Here is a 23,512-nt window from a genome sequence, read left to right on the forward strand (position 1 = left end):
ATCCACCATGTTTTATAAACTAAAAGAACGTCAATTCAGGATTTTCATCCTGTTAAGCAGGCCTGCATGTGTGTGTACTCTGTACAGAAATACATAACCGAACACGAGAAAGGATCTTGGTAGAGCTAGCATCTCCCCCTGAGTCACAAGTTTCAGGAGAAGAATCAAAATGAAAGATAATTAATGAAGCATAAAAATGTTTAATGTCTATTAACTTTGCTCTTTTTATTACTTTTTTAAAATAACCCTTTCTTGATCTTTAGAGTTTCCTAATTTTCCAGCCTGCCACTAGTGTTTGCAATATAAAATGCTTTAGTTTTTGCCTTTATGTTAACTTTAACTTCCTTGCTGAAACATGCCTCCGATTCTCCAGGGAAAATAGTCTCCACCTTTCCATCCTCTCCCTTGAGTTTAAACCATCCAATCCTGGCAAAAACCTCGTAAATATTTTCTGTATCCTTTCAGGTTTAAAAACATGCTTCCTATAGCAGGGAGATTGGAATTGAATGCAGTATTCTAGAAGTGGCCTCACCAATATCCAGTACAGACACACATGACATCATAACTCCTGTATTCAATACACTGACCAATGAAGGCAAGCATGCCGAATGCATTCTTTACTGTCCTGTCTACCTGCAACTCCACTTTCACAGAATTACACCTGCACCCCTAAGTCTCTTTGATCACAATTCTCCCCAGGGCCCTAGCATTAACTGTGTAAATATTCCCCTGATTTGCCTCACTAAAATGCAACATCTTACACTTTTCTAAATTAAACTCCATTACTGCTCCTCAGCCAATTGGCCCATCTGATCAGGGTCCTGTTGTACTCTGAGGTAATCTTCTTCACTGTCCAAAACACCAGCAATTCTGGTGTCAGCAGCAAATTTACGAAACATATCTCCAATAGTCATTGTCAAAATCATTTATATAAATGACAAAAAGCAGTGAGCCCAGCATACCACTGGTCACAGGCCTCCAGTCTTAAAAGAAAACTCCATTACCACCCTCTGTCTCCTACCTTTAAGCCAATTTTATATCCAACTGGCTAGCTACCCTGGACTTCGTGTGATCTAACCTTGCTAACCAATCTATCATGGGGACCCTTTATCTCCTTGCTGAAGTCCACATAGACAATGTCTACCTCTCTGCCTTCTACAATCTTCTTTGTCACTTCCTCAAAAAACTCAATAAAGTTTGTGAGGGACAACTTCCCGAGCACAAAGCCATGTTGGCTTTCCCTAATCAGTTCTAGCCTTTCCAAATGCATGTAAATCCTGTCTCTCAGGTTCCCCTCCAACAGCTTACCCACTACTGACTTCAGGCTCACTGGTCTACAGCTCCCTGGCTTTTCCTTAACACCTTTCTTAAATAATGGCACATTAGTCAACCTTCAGTATTCTGGCATCCCACTTGTAGCAATTGATGATACAAATATCTCAGCAAGGCCCAACAATCACTTCCCTAGCTTCTTACAAAGTTCTGGGATATACCTGATCAGGTTCCTGGGATTTATCCACCTTCATGCATTTTAAGACACTCAGCACCTCCCCTTCTGTAATATGGACACTTTTCAAGACATTTTACATAGCCAAGTTCCACAGCTTTCATGTCCTTCTCCTCAGTAAGTACCTACACGAAATACTTGTTTAGTATCTCAAACATTTCTTGGTTCCACACATAGATGGCCTTGTTGATCTTTAAGGGGCCCTATTCTCTCCCTAGTTACTCTTTTGCCTTTAATGTATTTGTAGAATCTCGTTGGATTCTCCTTAACTCTATTTGCCAAAGTGAACTCGTGCCCTTTTTGACCTCCTGATTTCCCGCTAAAGTGTACTTCTATTGCCCTTATACCCCTCTAGGGGTTTACATGAGCCCAGCTGTCTATACCTGACATATGCCTACTTTTTCTTGACCAGAACATCAATTTCTCTAGTCATCTGACATTCCCTACACCTACCAGCCCTGCCCTATGCATCAACACAAACATACTATCTCTGAATTCTCATTGTCTCATTTTGAAGGCCTCTGACTTTCGAATCATGTCTTAACCTGCGATTAGCTTCTCTAAATTAACTTTTTAAAGTTCCTGCCTTATACTGTCAAAATTCCCCTTACTCTAATTTAGAACTTTAACTTTTAGATTAGGCCTATCCCTTTCCATAACTATGCTAAAATTAATAGAATTATGCTTACTGTACCCAAAGTGCTCTCCCACTGACACCTTAGTCATTTGCCCTGCCTTATTTCCTAAGAATGGGTCAAGTTTTTCTCTTTCTCTAGTAGATATATCCACATATTGAATAAGAAAACTTTCTTCTACACACTTAAAATTCCTTTCCACTCAGGCCCTTTAACACTATGCCAGTCCCAGTTTATGATTGGAAAGTTAAAAATCCCCTACCATTACAACTCTGTTATTCTTACACATATCTGAGATCTCCTTATAAATTTGCTTCTGAATTTCCCAATGACTATTCAGGGGGCTTAAGTACAATCCCAATAAGGTTGATTCCCCCTTTCTTATTTCTCAGTTCCACCTATATAATTTCACTGGACATATTCCCTGTAATATCTTCCCTATATAATGTTGTCCTTAACCAAAAGTGCCACTTCCCCTCCTCTCTTGTCCCCTTTTCTGTCCTTTCTATAGCATCTATACCCTGATACATTAAATTACCAGTCCTGCCCCTCCCTTTGCCACATCTCTGTAATTGTTATAATATCCCAGTCTCATGTTCACAACCTTGCCCAGAGTTCATCTGCCTGACCTGTCAGGCCTCTAGCAGTGAAATGAATGCAGTTTACTTTGTCAGTCTTACCCTGTTTGCTGCCTTGTTCTTACCTGCCTTGATGATTTAACTCCCACCTCTTCTCCACTGTACCAGCCTCAGACTTATTTCTCTTCTCACTATTTCCTTGGGTCCCATCCCTGCACCCCCTCCCCGCCCCTGCTGCTGCAACCAATCCAGGTGATCCGGTAGGATTCGCATCCAAACGCACTTCCTGCAAACATAATCTCCAGGAACATTGAAATTCTCCCTGACATCCCACAAATGACTGGAAAAGCACATCACTTTACTAAAAGCTATCTCTGCTCCTTAAATAATCTACAGACCCAGAATATAGTGACAAAAACAAACATTACACATTTTTTCAAAAACCCAGACTTGGTACTGTTTAACTGCTAAAAAACACTGCCCAAGGTTAACTCAATATCTAAATTTTACGTTAAAAGTTTAATCATGAACCAGATCGCAATAAAATATTTAAAAATTACTGTCACACTATTCACTAAATATAGGCTTAGATTTATGAGTTTTATAAGTCTTAAAATCAAACATTAGCTGACCAATCTCTGAAATAGACACTGATAACTGCCAGTTGCAGTGCACAATTCCAATACAGACCTTCCAAGACAATCTATGAAACTGCATGATTTTGTTTTTCTTTGACCATCTCCTGACATGTCTGTAATTTCACAGTCAGTCAGCTGTGAAAGTGCACAGCTTATTCCTCCATGTGGTTGTTCTCCTGAAACTTTGTCTCCTGCTCGCTCTCTCCTTCTTCCTGTTTAAAGTATCGTTTTTGATCTTTTTATTTAAAATTACAAAAACAAGTCAAAACTTATAGAAACAGTAATAAAGTGATGAAATCAGCTCCAGCACTGATAAAACCTCAGAATAGGAGTAACATTTACTGCCACAATCATACCTTTTTTACAAGCCCCTGGTATTTCCTCACTTATGCTGAGACCTACTGTGGAACTACTATCATTAACTTGATTGAGTTTTTGAAGAAGTAATGAAGAGGATTGATGAAGTTAGAATGGTGGACGTTGTCTGTGTGGGCTTCAGTAAAGCATTTGACAAGGTTCTGCATGGTAGACTGGTTAACAAGGTTAGATCACATGGAATACAGGGTGAACTAGCCATTTGGTTACAAAACTACTTCGAAGGTAGGAGACAGAGGGTGGAGGGTTCTTTATCGGGCCGGAGGCCTGTGACCAGCGATGTGCCACAAAGATTGGTGCTGGGTCCGCTGCTTTTTGTCATTTATACAAATGATTTAGATGTGAATATAGGAGGAATGTTTAGTACGTTTGCAGATGACACTGAAATTGTTGGTGTAGTGAACAGCGAAGAAGGTTACCTCAGAGTATATTGGGGCCTAGTTCAGATAGACCAATGGACTGAAGAGTGGCAGATAGAGTTTAATTTAGATAAATGTGAAATGCTGCATTTTGGAAAGGCAAATCAGGCAGGATGTATATACTTGGTGGTAAGGTCCTGTGGTGTGTTTCAAAACAAAGCAGGGTAGATTGATCTTAGCAGGATAATAGGTTGGCACAACATCATGGGCTGAAGGGTCTGTACTATGCTGTACTGTTCTATGTTCTGTGGTCTATGTAAAGAGACTTGGACTGCAGGTTCATAGTTCCTTGAAAGTTGAATCATAGGCAGACAGGATAGTGAAGAAGGCATTTGGTATGCTTGCTTTTATTGGTCAGTGCACTGGGTATATGAATTGGGAGGTCATGTTGCAAATGTCCAGGACATTAGTTAGGCCATTTTTAGAATACTGCATTCATTTCTGGTCTCCATCCTATAGGAAAGATGGTGTGAAACTTGAACGGGATCAGAAAAGATTTACAGGGATGTTGCCAGGGTTGGAGGATTTGATCTATAGGGAGAGGCTGGGGTTATTTTCCCTGGGGTATCGGAAGTTGAGAGTTGACCTTATAGAAGTTTATAAAGTCATGAGGGGCATGGATAGAGTGAATAGTCGAGGTCTTTTCTCCAGAGTAGGACAGTCCAAAATCTAGACAGCATAAATTTAAGCTGAGAGGGGAAAAATTTAAAAGGGACTTAAAGGGCAACATTTTCACAGTGAGGGTGATGTGTGTGTGGAATGAACTGCCACAGGAAATGGTGGAGGCTGGTGCAACTACAACATTTAAAAGACATCTCAATGGGTGTATGAATAGTAAGAGTTTGGAGGGATATGGGCCAAATAAAAGCAGATGGGACTGGATTAATTTAGCATAACTGGACGACAATTTGGACCAAAGGGTCTGTTTCCGTGCTGTACATCTCTATGACAACACTGGGTGTAAAGCAGAGTCAATAATCTTTCTTTACCAAAATATTTTTGCACATGGAGGACATTATCAGACCCGTTGGTAAATAGGCATTTTTGACAGTTTTGCGATGGAACTTTGAAACTGTGATTTGTTTGTGAAAACTGTACCTTCTTTGGGGATGGGCCATCAATGCTATGTCAATCTCCTGTTTAACTTCTCTTAGCCAATGGCTGTGAGACACTTTCTCATGAGTCGGACAACTGTTGTCCCCCTGCCCACCTCCATTTGTAGGTTAGTTTTCATTACTTCCAAGACCAAACCTTATTTTCAATAACAATAACAATAGCACATGTTGTTATTGTGGTTAGCTGTCCAATGAGTAAGACCATAAGACATAGAAACACAAGTTGGCCTCTTACTGATTTAGGGCGTTTTTGATCACAGTTACATCATATAGGCAGTCAATCATTTATTGCAGTTTTCTAATATTTGTTAAGAAACAGCAGTTTAGATATGGTACAGTTGTTGATTAGGTAAAGGAAAGAAATATATGATCCATGACAGATGAGAACACTTTATCTATCCTTTATCTATCTAGCTGTTCTGTACAATAGAGGAGTTGAAGTAGTGCAATTTCATATCCCAGTTGGTCTGTTGTCTTTTGAGGTGGTTTCTGCTGGTCTTTGTTGGTCTTGGCACCAGCAGTCTCTGTTCTTCCCACATACTGGTGTGGAGGGTACTCCTGGTTTTCACCCAGGGAGATGGTATGGCTAATCTCCATGGACCTTGTTGCCCTTCCTTCCACACACATACCCCCCCCCCCCCAACCATACAGCAAACTTTGATTTAGCCAGCACTCTCGATAAACTGGCAAACATTATATACCCCAAATATGGCAAAGTTTACTGTACCATTCTGATCAGTTACTATAGTTTGTAAATTTATTAACGTCAGTATAGATATACTTGTTGTTCAATGGAATAGCCAATGAAATATCAAAAGTTCATTCCATTTCTTTTCGAATGCCACAATCTACCAATGATATCTGAGTAGTCAGTTGAGAGTGTAAATGAGAAGGTTCTCTGCTATTAACTTTAATTTAAGGCAAAGTTGCATCATTACATGAGAGATTTATGCTGTAAATAAAGTTGAACATTGAGGTGAATGTCCCTTGCAATACATTTCTATTTGCTTGGTGTGTGCTTTTACGTTGACTATGTGGACCTTTTGATTGTCTAGAATATTTAATCAAATGGCTCAGTCCTAGTCCCATAGATGCTGATTAATGAAAAATTTGCTGTACCTTCTTTGGGGATTGCCCATCAATGCAATGTCAATTTCCTGTTAAACTTCTCTTCACCAATGACTGTGAGACAGTTTCTCATGAGTCGAATGACTGTTGTCCCCTTGCCCACCTCCATTTGTAGGTTAGTTTTCATTACTTCCAAGACTAAACCTTATTTTCAATACACTACAATTATAATGGAGTTGGGTGACACATGAATGATTCTTTTCATTATTATGACATCTCCTCTGTTTTCATCTAGAGATGTGCTTACATTTACAGAAGGCAAATTATGAATGTGACACAGTTAAATGATGTCTAAGGCCACATAGGAAATACCAAATATAGAATCCAGACCTAACAAAGGTTTAAAGGGGCTCCATTTCTCGACAGACTTGATCCGTGAGGATACTAGCTATCTTGAGAAATGTCTTAACCTAGATTTAGGGGAGGTAACTCCTGAGCTTTGTGGCTTGACAGATAATGGCTGATCTGATCATCTTTAACTCCACTTTCCTGACTTCCACAAAGCCATGCATACCCTGGCCAGGCCCTTAAGAATCTTAACAAAAACCAAAAGAACTGTGGATACTGTGAATCAGGAATAAAAACAAAGTTGCTGGAAAATCTCAGCAGAGCTGACGGCATCTGTGAAGAAAAAGAAACTCAGTTTTGAGGAAGGGTCAGCGGACCCGAAACGTTAACTCTGATTTTTTTTCTTCACAGCTGCTGCCAGATCTGCTGAGATGTTCCAGCAAATTTGTTTTTGTTCCTTTAGAATCCTATACGTTTCCATTAGGTTTCCTGTCATTCTTCTAAATTCTAATGTGTACAAGCCCAACCTATTGAACCTCTCCTCATAAGAAAATCTCAACCTATTTAGTGTAGCTTTGTTAACCTTCTCTGGACTGTCTCCAGTACCAGTACTTGGACAGGGGACCAGAACTGTTCACAGATTGTAAGTGCAGTCCGACTGGTGCCTTTAAGCCTATTATGCACAGCAAAGCAATGCATATCATCTATCAGGGTAGAGGTAGATAGCTGAACGAACAGAATTGGCAAACATGTGAGAGACAGAGGAGCCTGAAGGTTGTTCAGCAGAAGAGCGATAAGTCCTGGGACTGCCTGATAGTTAGGAGCCCTGGGATTTGATGACCTGAGGTAGGGGCAATAGACAGTTGTAGCACAGCGCTGAATGATAGCTATTATCAGAAACACCTTTGCACATGTAGGTTTCAACATTCCCTCACCTGTTAGTCCTCATCCACGCAATGGTTCACATTTGGGAAGGTAGGAGTGCTGCGCATGTGCGGCGGTAAAGGCGTGCTCTGCTCGGCTTCTTGTTGACGGTTATGCAAAGTTAAGTTTTGTATCCGGAAGATCACACGCGACATAGTTGTGGAGAATGGAAGGTGCAGAGGAGAGGCCTGACTATGTGCTAGTGTACGAGAAGGAGGAGGATGGGAATGGCCAGCTTCACGCTGAGCAGAGATTGGACTTTCTGAGGGAGGTGAAAAAGACTGGACTTCTCCTGGATCCTGATGTGACTGACGCAGCAGGGACTGAGGGACGAGGAAGCACGGAGATGGGAGACCAACAGCAGAGGCAGGAAGACAAAACTCAGATTATTAAAATCTATGCACCGTTTGAGGTCCTCAGCCATGCAGCGGAGAAGATGAGACTGAAGTTGCCGTTGGCGGTAAGAAAATCAAACACTTTATTCAAAGATTCAGCCTCTGGGTGATTCAGTCCCAAACAGATTCTGTTGTATCCACACACAAACCAGTTCTCACAAGGACATAAACCATTTGATTAGAATTTATCATCTATTTACTTTTTGTTTAATCAAAAGGGTGTGTTGTTTAAGCGGACAGCGACCTTTATGGCGCGCAACATTGGACTTTCAACTCTTGCCACAAGGAACATTATTTCTTGCAATAAAGTGTATATGTAAAGTATGATTTTAATTTTAGTATTATTGAGTCGTTGTGAAAGATCTTTCCCAGAAATATTGTGAGAAAGACATCTTCTAGGCATGTCATAAGGTTCATGCTATAAACTCATTTCATTCCGGATAAAACACGAACAAAGCAGAAACACAGTTCTATTGCCCATAATATCTTGCTAAACCCGACCTATTCATCAGAGATTGCTTAGGAGTTACCTACTCCACCTGACAGATGATAAACACTACAAACCATAACCTCTAGGTCGGGGGGGGTGGTGTCTTAAACGACAAACAAAGAAATCAAGTAAAAATGTAAAAAGTAAATCCAAAGTTCACGATTTTGCTGTTACGTGAATTTAACAACTCAGTTAATTAGCGAGGAGTAATTATGAAGCTAATTTCTTTGAGTGTGATGAAGTTTCACAGATAAGTATGTGTGATAGTCAAGCCATTTGAGAGTGGAAGGCTGGGTCAATCCGTCTCCACCCGACAATCACTTTCACCGAGGCTAACTGGATACTTCCTAACAGCAGCTGTTTCCTAGATGACCAAGTGTGAAGCTGGATGAACACAACAGGCCAAGCAGCCTGCTGTGTTCATCCAGCTTCATACTTCGTTATGTTGGATTCTCCAGCATCTGCAGTTCCCATTATCTCTGAGCAGCTGTTTCCTCCTCATGACTCAGGGAATGGTACACGAGTATTGCCCTGGGCAGTGCTCCTGCTCCATGCCTGCCTTCATTCCCCACCCACTGGTGTGATGACAAAGGGCATTTTTCATTCTTTTCTGAAGGAGAAAAACAAAGGAGGAAGAGGTGTTCTCCATCACAGTGTTATGAGGCACTAAGATTATCGCCCAGGTGTGTTGCGCTGCTCCAAAATAACTTTGAAAACTTCTGAAATAAAAAAAAACTGCTTAGAGCGTAGTTAAGATATTAACTGTTTGTACGTTTATATGTGCTACTCAGAAGCTAAGAAGACTCAGAGGACAAAATTTGGACCGCGGGTTAATTCGGAAGATCAAAGTCTTGAGAACGGTTGGTGGCTTTCATGACCAGGATTCTGAGGCAGTGAAAAAAATCTTTTAACCATGATTTAGGTGTCATTACCGTGGAGCTGTTACAGAGCATAACTTCGCCAGGCAGAACTTTATATTTCTTGCTTTTCCGATGTCATTTTTAAATTGCCTTTTGTAAGCTCTAGCTTTGTGAATCTGTCCTGATTTTGCTCACTAGTGGAACTTTAATGTATTACTATATGTTGGTGTAAGTATCTCATATAAATTCAGCTCTGCACATATCAATGTAATCAAACGGAGATAACATACCGGGGATGCTGTAAATCTGAGACAAACGCAAAATGCTGGAAGCGCTCAGCCGGACTGGCAGCATCCGTGGAGAGAGGAACAAAGTTAACGTTTTGACTTCTTCAGAACCGGACCCGAAGCGTTGACTCCGTCTCTCTTTCTCCATTGATGCTGCCAGACCGGCTGAGTTTCTCCAATAACTTTCCCGGTGATCGTCATCATACTATGTTGCCCGCACGAACAATTCATTCAACACACCGTCATTCATCAGAAGTAATCGCAGTGTCTATCGTGCCAGCTAGAAAAGCAAGGAACGGTCTCCAACTCGAAGCAACTTTTCGAGCCGCTTTTCATAGCATTACCCCAGTAACTGATATGCAGTCGTGGCTTTCTCACTCATAACTAAGTCATAGTCTCATTTCTTTTGTTTTGCTTTACAAATGAGATTAAAATTTTTATTCTCAGCAATACCAGTGCAATTTTTAATGTTCTTAAACATTTCCGTTAATGATTGATACAGTACTAAAATGCATGTACAGGTAAAAATACTCTCCATGGAAAGTGTCAAGTTTTCTTTCTATTATTGTGGGACCAAGGGTTTCTGGCAAAATGGCTAGTAGCACGTTCGAGGCAAATGGTTGAGCCTTTTTGCTCTCAGGTGCCTCCTACATAACTCACAATGTCATAGGATCATACAGAACAAACAAGGCCCTTCCACCCCTCCAGACTGGGCCATTCAGACGGAGTTGCTAAATCTCACTTTCCAGCGCTTGGAACATAGCCTTGAAAGTTATGATAGTTCAAGTGCTCACCCATGTACCTTTTTAAAGGTTGTGAGATGTCCCTGCTCAACTACCCTCCCATGCATTGTATTCCAGATTCCCATCACTCTCTGAGTTGAAAACAAATTTTCTTCACTTAGCCTCCTGTCTTTCACCTTTAAAATAGTGGCCCTTTGTTATTGACCCTTCAACTAAAGGGGACAACTGCTTCTTACACATCTAATCCATGCTCCTTATAATCTCAAACACCTCAGTTGGTCTCCCCTCAGACTTCTCTACTATAAAACTAGAACTTGCAAATCCAGCCTCTCCTTTTAACGAACATGTTGCAACCCAGCCAACAGCCCAGTAATACTCCTTTGCACTCTTTCCAGTATCAGTTACAATTTGTAAATAATAGCTACCTGTTATTAAAAGCCAGTGTTTAAAGTTTCAACAATGTTGAGTCGAAGAGTTGGTTAAGGCTAAGGTAACCAGGCAACACGGGAACTCAAAAGCTTCTGGTACTGTAAATCATTGAATCTCTACTTGCTCTGCCCTCACCAACACCATATCTGAGATTTTACCAGGCTCCTCTAGCAGTTAAACTTGTAACCATTACAAAATGGACTACTTTCAGGCAAGTCTGAGATATTCAAAACTCAAATTCGTTATTGCAATTTGTAAGGTTGCTTTGTGTTTGCCTTTTCAGATTGATGACTTTCGAAGAAAATGTGTGTCAAATGTGCAAAATTATTTTGAAACAGACAAGGAAGAAGACTATTACAGTGCACCTTATAGACATGACAAACAAGATCTGTTCAAAGGAATTGACCAAAAGGCCACATTTTTTCGTCCTGCCGTGAGATCTCTAATTGTAAATTGCATTCTTTGGTGTGATAAACATTGTTCTAATTTGAACTAATTTGTTTAGGTAACAATAAGTTGTTTTCTGCCTCACTTATTCTAAAAACATTCAGGAGTAATATTGCTTCTGTGTTTATGGATTAACTCATTGAAAAATGCAGCTTCCAAACCATGCAACAAATGTATGTAATTTGATATTTTTAAACTTTGGGAATGAGCCTCAGATCTGGAATTTCCTGGTTTTGTGAGACAGGGTTGAAGGTGAGGGTGCTACAAGAGGCTCTGGAAAAAACATGTTGAGTGAAATATACTGGCATAGTTCCCTGTGCAATCCTGCCTTCAATCTGCTTTCCCATGAATGGTCTAGGACTCCATGGAAGTCTGTCAATTAGTCCAGTTAAGGCTCCACTTGTGGCCCAGTTTGTACTGGTTCTGATAATTTACTGATGTCACAACAGCTCCCTGGCATGTGCAGAGGCTAACAACTTAATTAAGGAGACTTTCTGGTGGCTAACCTGGGGCTAACAATGCTGAAGGCTCTACATCCAGCAGTGTAACTGTCAGGATGAAAGGCTGCTTCTCCTTCCATGAATGGATTACAGAAGGGGTTTCCCTTCCAACTCAGTAATTGGCCCTTTCTACCTTATAATTCATCGCAGATGAGAATGCTGTTTTGTTGAGATACTGTCTGCCAGCTTTCGCAGTAGCCATCTCTTCCAATGGAGCTGTCAGCCTGAGGTCAATGCGGGACCTGTGAGTGGACCTGCAGCACAGGACCCTGCCCATCATCCTTAATAGAACAGATAGCATGAAAATGGCCAATTAGCAAGCTACCTTAAGGTAGTTTGTGCCAGAGGGTTTGTGGATGACATTGGCGAGCTCAGGAATGTGATCTGAGTCTGACAGCAATGTCATGGTGTATGTTGGATTCCTACTAGTCAATTGTAACAAGATAGGAATAGGTGCAAAATGAAGCATTTCATTTGGAATACAGACACTGAAAACAATTTTTGTTAAAAGACCAATTGAAATGCTGTTTGGTGGACAACTATGAACAGAAGCTGTTGTGCAAAGCCAGTTTTATACCCAGCTATAATATTCAGAATCTATTGACAGTGTGTGGCACTGATTCCAAACGTTCTTCAGTCTGCAATAGCAACCTCACTTTGTAATCTTACTTCATTGTTATTTACACCATCTATATTCATTAAAACCATTGCATAAGCAGAAATTATCACAAGTATATCCACTCTTCCTTTCACTCAGCATGAGCCCATCAATGTGAAGTGGAAACAAGTAATAGATATGGATTTATATATCTGCTTAACTTGCAGAGGAGTCTGGATCATTTGTTCTGATTGTTTTTCTGTTTGACTGCTGATGTTCAGTAATCTAGAGCAGTGGCAGCCTTGAGCTGAGATAGATTATCATTGAGTATCCCAAGGCCCAGTGCTTCTACTTCCAGGAATGGAAAGAAAAATACAGCTTTGAACAACTTTATCCCTTACACTTCATCTGTAGTAACTTCAGTACTACATCTAGCTCATCTACTTAATGTTAATCTTTATTGTCTGTCACCTATCTTCTTTTTACTCACTAGTAAGTCTGATTATGTACTTTCCTTCAATTCAGTGATTGTTAGCTGCAATTGAATTTGCAGAAATGTTATTTCTGTACTTTGAGATATTACACGCACATTTCTTAGCACTTATCTGTTGTAAACCAATAAAGTCCCATGTGATACTGAGCGCACAGATCAAATATGGGATATTGTTGATCAAAGTGAGTTTATAACACACATAGGATTGTGTATTTGCCTATTTTGGCAAACAGGAAGTGGGCCATTGCAAGATCAGACCTACCTGCTCCTTAACAATTATCATCATTTGACTGAAATGTGTTGTTAAGGTGTGGTTGGCAGGATACACCATTATTTTATCTTCCTAGTTATGTGTTCGTATCCCATCACAACGAATACCAAAAATTTGGTACTACAGGCCTTGGGTATTGCCGATAAAAGCCACACGTGCCAAAGATTTTCATCTTGCACTCACCAGGATATTTTGCAAGAATATAAACTCAAGAGAAAAGAGAGGATATTACTGATTCATTGGCAAGTGAATTCAGATTGGTAAAGGTCTAGCTATTAAGACTACATTAATGCTGATCAACATTTATTAGCCAGGCTGTTTAAAACTTTAATCTATGCAGGTTGACTCTGGTCAGCGCGTAACCTTTACTGGTTCATTTTTCAGGCAAGCATTAATTTGTTGAGTTTAAACAGGTACGTTAGTTTTGAAAGAACAGGGGTCTGTACATTAATATGTGTAGTTTTGAATACACACAAGTGTACCGCACTGTAAGCCTGACTCTAGATGCTACATTGGTTGTCAGCATAATTCCGTGCACATTCAGGATTATCCAGCAAATGTTGTCCAACTGCAGAATCGCATCTAACATTAGACATTGTGCAGCAAGGATTGATTGGATACAATCTGCACCTTGTTTGTCGTAAACTAACATGGGGACATTCTGTTCAGTACAATGGTCTACATACTTGGCATCACACCAGTATAGCCCACATTTCTCATTTGTCTTAATGGCAGAGTATATTTTTGGATTGATGGCAGCTTCCTGGATAGTGACAAGTACCACTTGTGTTGCTATGCGATATTTGCAGCATGGAACAGCTAGCTTCACTTGTTACTTACATTTTTGAGATACCTTACAATTCCAGGGTAATAAGAGGTGGGCTAGACACTTTTCAAGACCAAGAGTAGCTGCCTTCCCTGAGTTTGCATGATATAGAGTGAGAAATGATCTGATTAGGGTAGCCATTATTATGCAGGATGGCTTTGATGTGCCCTAGTTTAGCATTAAGTTTGCACATTAAGCAAATGGCTCAGACCCAGTTTACAAGACTTCTGATAAATGCCAATCTTGTAGCACATAGAACTATGGGAATCCCCACATACAATCTGATCAGTGAAGGTTTGTTTGCGATAGACTGTTGAGTGACCTCCTCCATTCCCCACCCCTTTGATTTCTCAATTGGAACATCAGGAGAGAGAGCTCATTGACTGTTCCACTTTAAACATGAATTTGAGCACAGGATGCAGCCAGTGAAACACATGAGGAAATTTTATGTGTAGCAAATGTATGCAATGTATTCAAATATAGCAACATATTGGAAAACAAGTACAAAAGGTAGAAGGTTAGATGTAATCCCATTAAAGACACATTTCTAATGGATCCCAACAAAGATATTTTTGAGTACTGGACCTGGTGGGGATCCCATTGCAATATCATCTATTTGGGCATAAAAGACATTACCTTGGAAGGTTAGGGCAAGTCAAAAGTTTAGGCAACAGATGAAGTACCTTTTTCACATGGTTACTATGCAATAGTAACATGAGCGGTAATCATCACCAACAAGATGCTGCTGTCAAACAATCAGCATTCTCATTCATTTTTTTCCTGCATGGACCTCTGAAGTTGGGAGATGGCAGTGATATTTGGAACCAAAAGTCAACGCTGCAATTTGTGTCAACGTGTCAATCGTCATGCATAGGATATCAGACCTTAGAGGGTACTTTCATCAGTACTGTCATTTCATGGAGTATAAATCTTGCTTTGCCCTTGAATTTGTATTCTTGCAAAATGTCCTGGTAAATCAAAACAAAAAGGTTCAACAAGATGTGTTTTTTATATCTGCAATACTATTAATAACATAATTTTCTAGATTGTCAATTCATCTGTAGCTTGGTACGGTCATTGGTTAATCAAGAAATTTTTGACTGGCTTAACCAGTTAATAAGACCCAGATCAGCCATGACCAAATCAAGTGGCAGAACAAGTGTGAGAGACTGAACAGTCAACTCATCTTTCTATATTCCAATGATGACACTGGCCTATATTTGTATAGCACTTCAAAGTGACAAAGGTAGAACTAGAAATAGATTTATGAGAATGATAGCAGCGATGAGGGATTTTAGATAGATGAAAAGGTTGCAGAAATTAGGCTCATTCTCCTTGAAGCAGAGAAGATTATGAGGTTACCTTAATGAAGTGTTCAAAATTATGAACAATTCCAACAAGGTAAAGAAGAATATTCTATTTCCACTAGTTGGTATACCAGTAACTAGGGCTCACAATTTCAAGATTGTCAGCAAGAGAGCTAGGAATGAGATGAGGAGAAACTTATTTACCCAGAGAGTATTAGGATTTGGAATGGACAGCCTGGGAGGATGGTGGAGATGGATGCCATTGGGAGATTTCAAAAGGGAGCTGTATATATATCTGTAAGTGATGAATTTAGAGTGCTACGGAAATAGGGCTGGAGTATGGGAAGGGATGGGTAGCTCGTTAAGAGTCAGTGCAGATACAATGGATCAAATGACCTCCTGTACTGTAAAATTCTATGATTCTAAAACATCCTGAGCTATCTCATAGAAGATTTAACAAAACTGACCCACCTGATGAGTTATTAGAAAGATGACCAAATGCTTGGTTGCAAAAATAGGCTTTATGAAGTATTTTATTTGAGGAGAAAGGAGGATAAAAGCAGAGATCTAGTGTGAGGACTCCATACCTTGGGTTTTAGGTAGTCTAATATTTGACCAGCAGTGGTAAGTGGGTTGAAGGACTGCTAGAAGTTACATAGATCAAGAGGGGCGAGGCCATGGAAGAATTTGAAAAGAAGAATGTGAATTTTAATATCGAAGTATCGCTTTACCCAGAGCCACTGTGGGTCATCTGATGAGTGAACAGGGCATTGTGCAATTTAGGACAGGAGCAGAAGCATTTTAGATTACTTCAAATCTACAGAGAGCAGACTGCGGGAGGCCAGTTTGCAAAATAATTGGAATAATCAAGTCTAACAGAAGTAATAAAGGCATGAATGAGGATTTCAGCTGCAGATAATCTGAGGCAGGGACAAAGTTTGGAATTATTACAGATGCAGAAATTAGCCGTCTTAGTGTGATTGTGTAGGTTGGTGGTTAAAAGTTCATCTCAGAGGCAAATACGGCACCAAGGTTCTGCTTCAGACATTTGTCAAAAAAGGGGTGGTGTGAGTAATACGGAACACAGTTTTCTAATGTATAACTAAGCTGCATGGAGGCAAGGCTGTGCATGGCCCTAAAAAATTATTGGGCAAGCCTCTGTCTCAGAGAAATAATGCCCATGCATTGTTATGCAAATACACTGAACAGAACTCCACACAGAAATATTAGACTTTGTGCAGTGACTAAATTTTAAAGAAAACATTGATGTGGTATGAAAACCATTGGCTTAAGTCTTCTCAATAATTACTGGGAGGAAATTCTTGCTGGCTCTGTGAATCAGAAATTATGAGTGAATTAAGAGGTGGTAGTGAGGTAAAACTGGATGTTGTCAGTATGAATATGGAAATGCAGTGTTTTGAATCGTGTTGCCAAGGGACAGCATTCAGTTTGGAAAGATAAGGGGAGCAGGAAAGCTTCTTGGTGGCATCAGATATATTGGTGCAAGAGCGAGAAGAGAAATATTTGCAGCTAATTCTCAGCCCATGACTGGATATTTGAAACGGATAATGGTAGAGAGGTGTTGGAAGAAGCTGGTGTGGAGAACCAGGTCACAGGTAGCAGAGAGGTTGAGAAGGGGTAGTTGCCCCTTGTCACAGCCACACAGCATATTTCTTGTGACTTTCATTAGAGCTGCTTTGGATCAGTAGCCAAGATAAAAACCTAATAAAAGTGATCTAAACATGGACTTCTGAGAAATGTGCGCAAAGATTTTGGAGGCAACAGCAATTTCAAGGATTTTGATCAGGAAAGGAGGTTTAGGGATGGATGATATTTGCAAAGATTTTAGGGTAACTGGCTGTTTTCTTTTGAGGAGTGAGGATGATAATGATGCCAGATTTGAAGGAGAATCAGTCACTGCCTGAAAAGAGAAAATAATTGACGATATCATCTAGCATGGAAACCAAGAAGAGAACTCAGGTACTAGTAGTTTAGTTGGAATAAGATCAATGGAGCAGGATGTGTGTCTCACAGACAACCTGAACTTGTAAAGCACGTGGTGGGAATTAGAAAATAAAGAAAAATGTGAGTGTAACCCATGACAGTGGGGAACTTTAGAGGAAGTACTTCTGCTTCTGCTTTGCTTATATCAACATCACAGATTAATAGCTATATGCATCTGATACTTTATAAAGGAGTGCTTCATAAACCAGGCATTCCTGATAAAATGGTAGTCCTGGAAGTGGAAATAATCTAAAGATGAATCTTGAAAATTTCAAATGATGTGATTAGGACTGCTTCCATCAAACCTTATTCCCTCATGGCATTGTCCTTGGGAGAAAAAAAGATTGTTGATACAATGTCTTAGAAACAAACAAATGCCTACATTGTGTTATGTCATTGGCAGTGGGCACCAGCTATGGTAAAATTCATTCAGAGATAGCAAGAACTGCAGATGCTGAAGTCAGAGTCAGCGCAGTGTGGAGCTGGAGGAACCACAGCAAGTCAGGCAGTATCAGCGGAGCAGGAAAGGGTATATTTTGGGTCAGGACCCTTCTTCAGTACTGGGGAGGGGGAAGGGAAATAGAAAATAAATAGAGGGAGGAGGGGTGGGGCTGGGCGAAGGCAGGTGGGATGGTGATAGGTGGATGCTGGTAGGGGGTAGTGGGGATTAGTTGATGGGAAGTGGGGGCAGATAGGATGGGGGAGAAGATGGACAGATTGTGTTAGTTTTGTTAAGTCAAGGACGTGAGAGAGAGCAGGGATGGGGCTGGGGTAGGGGAGGTGGGATGGTGATGTTTGCCATGCACCAGGAATGGGTGGTGATGGTAAATCAAAAGTGCTGGTTTGTAAACGGCAAACTAGTTAATGCCGTACTTTACGAGGCAGAGCAAAGGGAGTTTTAGCGCATCTTGAGGGGGTTAACATATTATAACACCGCTACAGTCACATTGCAAAACCACAAACATGTACGATTGTGCTCTGAGGAAACCACTAATTGTTCGTTTTAGCTAATCAAGCTAACAGAGCCAACATGCTTCATTGTCGTAAATTCTGTTACTTGCCTGTTAGCATATAGCCCTTAGAAATCTAAAAATGCAGTTATACATGTTAACAAACCTCATAGTAGTCAGTTGAAGCTTGTCACATAGGGGTATTGGACACTTCTGTTGGTGAGGCACTGGATAATGTGAATTTCACCAAGATTTTTTGTCAATTCCCACCAGTTCATTTCTTTTTTCTTACAGAGCACAAACCTTCATTTTTCTTCCTGCAGAACCAGAGGAATGAGGGATGCCGGGGGAGGGAGGTGAAATGCAGCAGAGACAACTGACTCGACATCCTCACACTTTGACAATATAATCAGTGAAGTCAATGAAATTAGCTCACTTGTACTTGGAGACTAGAGGAGATGAGTAAGAAGATGGGATTATCTTCACATACTAGGATGATCTTGGAATAGTGATTAATTTTGGTCAGACAGGAGGACTTGCTACTGGTGTTTATAATCCAAACAGATCAGGCATTGACTGTTGCCTGTCAAATCTGGTCAAATCTGCATCCCTTAGGCTCAAGGGGGATGAGGGTTGTACTGGTGAAACAGGGTGCTAGAGATGAATGCTTTTAATGGGGACTAGGATATCAACAGTGGATGTGAGGGTGTGGTTGAGGTGATTGGAAACTGATAATGCTTTCGTTGTGAACAAAATGCCACAAGCTACAAAATTGGAATTTTGTTAGTGCAGCTATATCTGGAGAGTGATATTTTGAGGGACAGATGTCAAACAAAAGAATTCAGTATAGGAGGGGACTGTGTATGGAGAGTGATATGGGAGAGTGATCAGAGATAGCCGCACTTGATTGGCATGATGGCAGAAACAAGGCTGGTGAGATAGCACGGTCAAGAAGGGGCATGAAAATGGATTCAGGAGCTTGGAGGAAAGGTAGGTAAAGGTGGTATTGGAGTACAGTGGGAAGAAAATCTAGACTTGAAGCAATTTTAGTGTACAGAACAGTTGTTGCCACAATGGTGCTGCATTTCAGTTAGATGTGGACTGTGTCTCAGTGATACGTAGAGCACGAGGTAAACTCGATCTGCAGAGCTTTTGTCATATCTTTCAAGTTCAATGGGAAGATCAACAAACAAAAGTTAATGTCGTCCTTGAATCCAGCTCCATAAGCATTCAGACAAAACTTCTTTAATATCGACTATGATGACTGGATACTATCAGGGTGGTTGATAATTGCTTCTCCAACCAGGCCCTTTTTTCCCCCTCAATTCTCAAGTAGCTAATGTTACAGAGTAGGGCAAAGAAATATACCTAAGATATTCTAAAGCTCTCCTTGCAGCATGAAGCATTAAAACTATATTCTGGTAGGAGCTTGGTATCAATCACTCACTATAACAATAACTTAATCCATTAAGTTGTATAATGAGATAACAAGTGTAGAGCTGGAGGAACACAGCAGGCCAAGCAGCATCAGAGGAGCAGGAAAGCTGACATTTCAGACCTAGACCCTTCTTCAGAAATGTATAATGCCTTAGGTTCCAATATCATCATGATGAGACAGAGTGGCAGTAGGGAAGGTATGTAAGGGAAGCAAATTCTGCAATTTGGGTGGTGCTAGCTCTGAGGACATCCTGTCCAATGCACCCAAAGGTCGGCTGGTCATGATTCAGCCTGTAAAGTTGCATGAAGACCAACTTGACTTTTAAAGAGTATGAGGTGGTTTGATTGAAACGTATAAAATCTTGAGGGATCTTGGCAGGGCGGAATGTAGGGAGAGTATTTCCTCTTGTGGGAGAATCTGGAACTGGGGAATTGACTAAATGTTACTTAATACATAACTGATGTTCCGTGCAATGGAAAATATAACTATTAGTAATGTCTTAATGCAACAGATAAATGTGTTGCAACATGCTTTGCCCATGATTATGGTCCTTCCAGAAAACATTACATAGTCATCCCAGCTCCAAGTGTATTTACTTCTCCACATTTCACTCAGTCTTAATGTCCTATGATCATCAAAGATCCTTTCCCTCAGCCTTCTGAGAATTCCTTCTAGTCGTAAAGACCACTACAATGATTACTTCTCCTGGCCATGGAGGAGTTAATCTTCCACTGTTCTTGAATTGCTGTGGGAGAAAGATGGGGATAGAATGAGATTATTTAAGGGGCATAGTGATATTGTCACTTGATTAGCAATCCAGCAACATCGGGACATGGATTCAAATCCCACCATAGCAGATAATGAAATTTGAATTCAGTTAATAAATTTGGATTAGAAGAAATAGTTTAATGGCAGCCATGAAATTATTGCTGATTGCTGTAGAAATCTACCTGTCTCATCATCACCTAATTGGGCCTACATAGCCCCAGATGCCCAGCAATGTGTTTGACTCTTAAGTCCCTCTGAACTGGCCTCACAAGCCACTCAGAATTATTTAACTAGAGCAAAGTATGGTAAAAGGTACAAAACCAGACAGATCACATGGCATTGACCAAGACACTGAAAAGATAACTATTGTAAGCAATTCTGAGGGACAGAATTACTTTGCATTTGAAGAGATAGGGATTAATCAAGAACAGTCAGTGTGGTTTTGTTAAGGGGGAGTTAGGTCTGTCCAACATGAATGAATTTTTCAAAGATGTGACTGGGTGATGTGACTGGCAATGCTTTTGATGTAGTCTCCTTGGACTTCAGTGACTCTTTTGGTAAGGTCCCATATGTGGCAGGCTCATAGCAAAGGTAAGAGCCAATGGAATTTATGGAAATTTGGCAAATTGGATCAACAATTGGCTGAGTGACAGGAAACAAAGAGTGACGGTTGAAGGGTATTTTTCCGAGTGGAAGTCTGTGACTAATGAGGGCTCACAGGGGTCAGTATTGGGGCCTTTGCTGTTATGTAAATAATTTACAGTTGAATGTAAGAGGGTGATCAGTAAGTTCACAGACAATACAAGAATTGAAGGAGTGGCAAATATTGAGGAGAATAGCTTTAGACTACAAGAGAATATAGATGGGCTACTCAGGGGGGCTGATCAGTGGCAAATAGAATTCAATATGGATAAATGAACATGGGTAGGCAAGGGAATACATGGTAAGTGGTAAGACTCTGGGAAGCCCCGAGGATCAGAGGGACTTGGTATGCATATCCACCAATCCCATTATGTTTCAGGGAAGGTGAATAATGTGGCTAAGAAGACTGTGGCATTCTGACCTTTATAAGTCAGGGCATGTAGTTTAAGAACGGGGAGTTTATGCTAGAACTGTGTAAGACGTTAGTTCGGCGTCAGCTAGAGAATTGTGCAGTGTGGGATCCACATAATAGGAGGGATGTAATAGTCACTGGAGAGAGTGCAAGGAGATTTACCAGTATGTTGCCTGGGCTGGAGAGTTTCAGAGATGTTCAGCTGGAGAGAGATTAGACAGACTGGGGCTATTTTCCTTAAAGCGGAGGAGGTTGAGTGGGGACATGACTGAGTTGTATAAAATTGATGGAGCATGGATAGGGTAGACAAGAAGAAGCTTGTCTCCTTGATCAATGACCAACAGGCATGGATTTAATGTAAGGGGCAGAATGTTTAGAGGAGACCTGAGGAAAAACAATGTTGGGAATCTGGAATTGGAAAATGTGATTAGAATAGTCAGGCACTTGTTTTTGACTGGTGGTGTCACAACAATCCGAAAGGCCTTTTTCTGTGCTTAGATCTGTTTGACTTTAGCACAGTACTCTGTTGATGATGCAGAATTCTCTCATTAACATTTGGGAGCTTGTACCACAATTGAGGGAGCTCTCCCACAGACCAGTCAAAGCAATAACCTGACAATCATTCTAGTTCAATCATATCTTACAGACATTGTCTCAGGTACCATCATCATCATCCTTGGGTATGTCATAACGTTGTACTGGGTGAAATAAATAAATTTAGGCAAAATGTTTTCTGGATATGTTCACATACTATGAAATCAGATTTGCTTTCTTTTCACTAAGTACTTATGTATTCTATCTTTGGAGGCATTGTGTGAATTACTCAATTAATCTCTTTAGATAAGGGAATACTACAACATAGAACTTCAGTCATAGATTTAGCTTGAATCTCTTACTCATTACTATACTTTAATTGAAGCATGAAGGAAGATATATAGTAGTATTGTCACCATTAGCGTTCTGCAATCTAATAGTTCCATATCTCCATAAAAGACAGGTATAACAAAAACACTGAGATGACTTATACACTGATGAAAACATTCTTTATGAAAAGTAATTAAGTCATATTCTGAGATAACAAAGTGTAGAGCTGGATGAACACTGCAGGCCCTGCTCCTGCTCCTCTGATGCTGCTTGGCCTGTTGTGTTCATCCAGCTCTACACCCTGTTATCTCAGATTCTCCAGCATCTGCAGTTCCTACTATCTCTAAATCACATTCTTGTTTGTTTTAGGTTCATCACATTCTGAATCATATCCAAACACTCACTGATGAACAAGACGAGAAAGGTAACTTGAGAGAATCATCAATTTGCAGCTTCAGTATTTCTGTTCTGGAAGTATTTTTTTGCCTTATATGTGTATTATTACAATTTGTGTTCTAGAGGTTATCACTGTTTTGATGCTTTGCAATGCTTGAATGATGTTTCAAAATTTTATGTTCAATGAGCTTTCCCTTTCCTGGTTGCTGCACCTGTTATCATATCCTTATACTTGTTGTTAATAATTTCAGGAGAACCTAATCAAGGAACAGAAATGCATTTACTTTTGCAAAGTTCTAAAGAGAAAGGTACGTCATTCTGACAAGTTAGAAATGTACCACCCCAACGTGTTAAACTAACTTTCTTTGTTTTATTTGAAGGACGCAGTCCTCTCATGGAGCCTCTGGCAGGTGGTGAGAGCACCATTACAAGGAAAAACCCTTCAACCTCAACAATTTGTCGACTGCGGATACATCTGTCCATGGGAGTATTTATAATAGTGACCATTGCACAGTCCTCATGGAGACAAAATCGTAATTTCATCCTGAGGATACCTTGTATTGACTTGGGTGACAGTATTACCGTGCTAAATGATTAGGTTCAGACTAATTTGACAGCTCCAAACTGGACATTCATCAGTTGCAGCGAGTGGTGATACCACCACAATCTGTACCTCATGGCTTGCACATCCCTCCCCCCCCACAAACAAGCTGGGTAGCAACTCTGGCTCAATGAAGGGTATAGGAGAAGGGTGGTGCTAACCTTATGAAGCTAAAATACAGGAT

General features: G+C 40.4%; 1 protein-coding gene across 4 annotated transcripts in view; it reads left to right on the plus strand.

Annotated features, from left to right (window-relative positions):
- Window positions 1-7,703: 7,703 nt before the first annotated feature.
- Window positions 7,704-23,512, plus strand: part of LOC125453094 (anoctamin-7-like) — a 78,622-nt gene continuing 62,813 nt past the window's right edge. For all 4 annotated transcript variants that reach the window (XM_048532191.2, XM_048532193.2, XM_048532192.2 and 1 more), the window contains exons 1-5: window positions 7,704-8,067; window positions 9,284-9,352; window positions 11,095-11,259; window positions 22,701-22,755; window positions 22,979-23,035. In XM_048532191.2, coding sequence (XP_048388148.1) covers window positions 7,774-8,067; window positions 9,284-9,352; window positions 11,095-11,259; window positions 22,701-22,755; window positions 22,979-23,035 — 640 coding nt within the window. In that variant the 5' untranslated portion in view covers window positions 7,704-7,773. The remainder of the gene's footprint in view (window positions 8,068-9,283; window positions 9,353-11,094; window positions 11,260-22,700; window positions 22,756-22,978; window positions 23,036-23,512) is intronic.

Source organism: Stegostoma tigrinum, chromosome 6 (assembly GCF_030684315.1).
Source record: "Stegostoma tigrinum isolate sSteTig4 chromosome 6, sSteTig4.hap1, whole genome shotgun sequence".
Classification (NCBI taxonomy): Eukaryota; Metazoa; Chordata; class Chondrichthyes; order Orectolobiformes; family Stegostomatidae; genus Stegostoma; species Stegostoma tigrinum.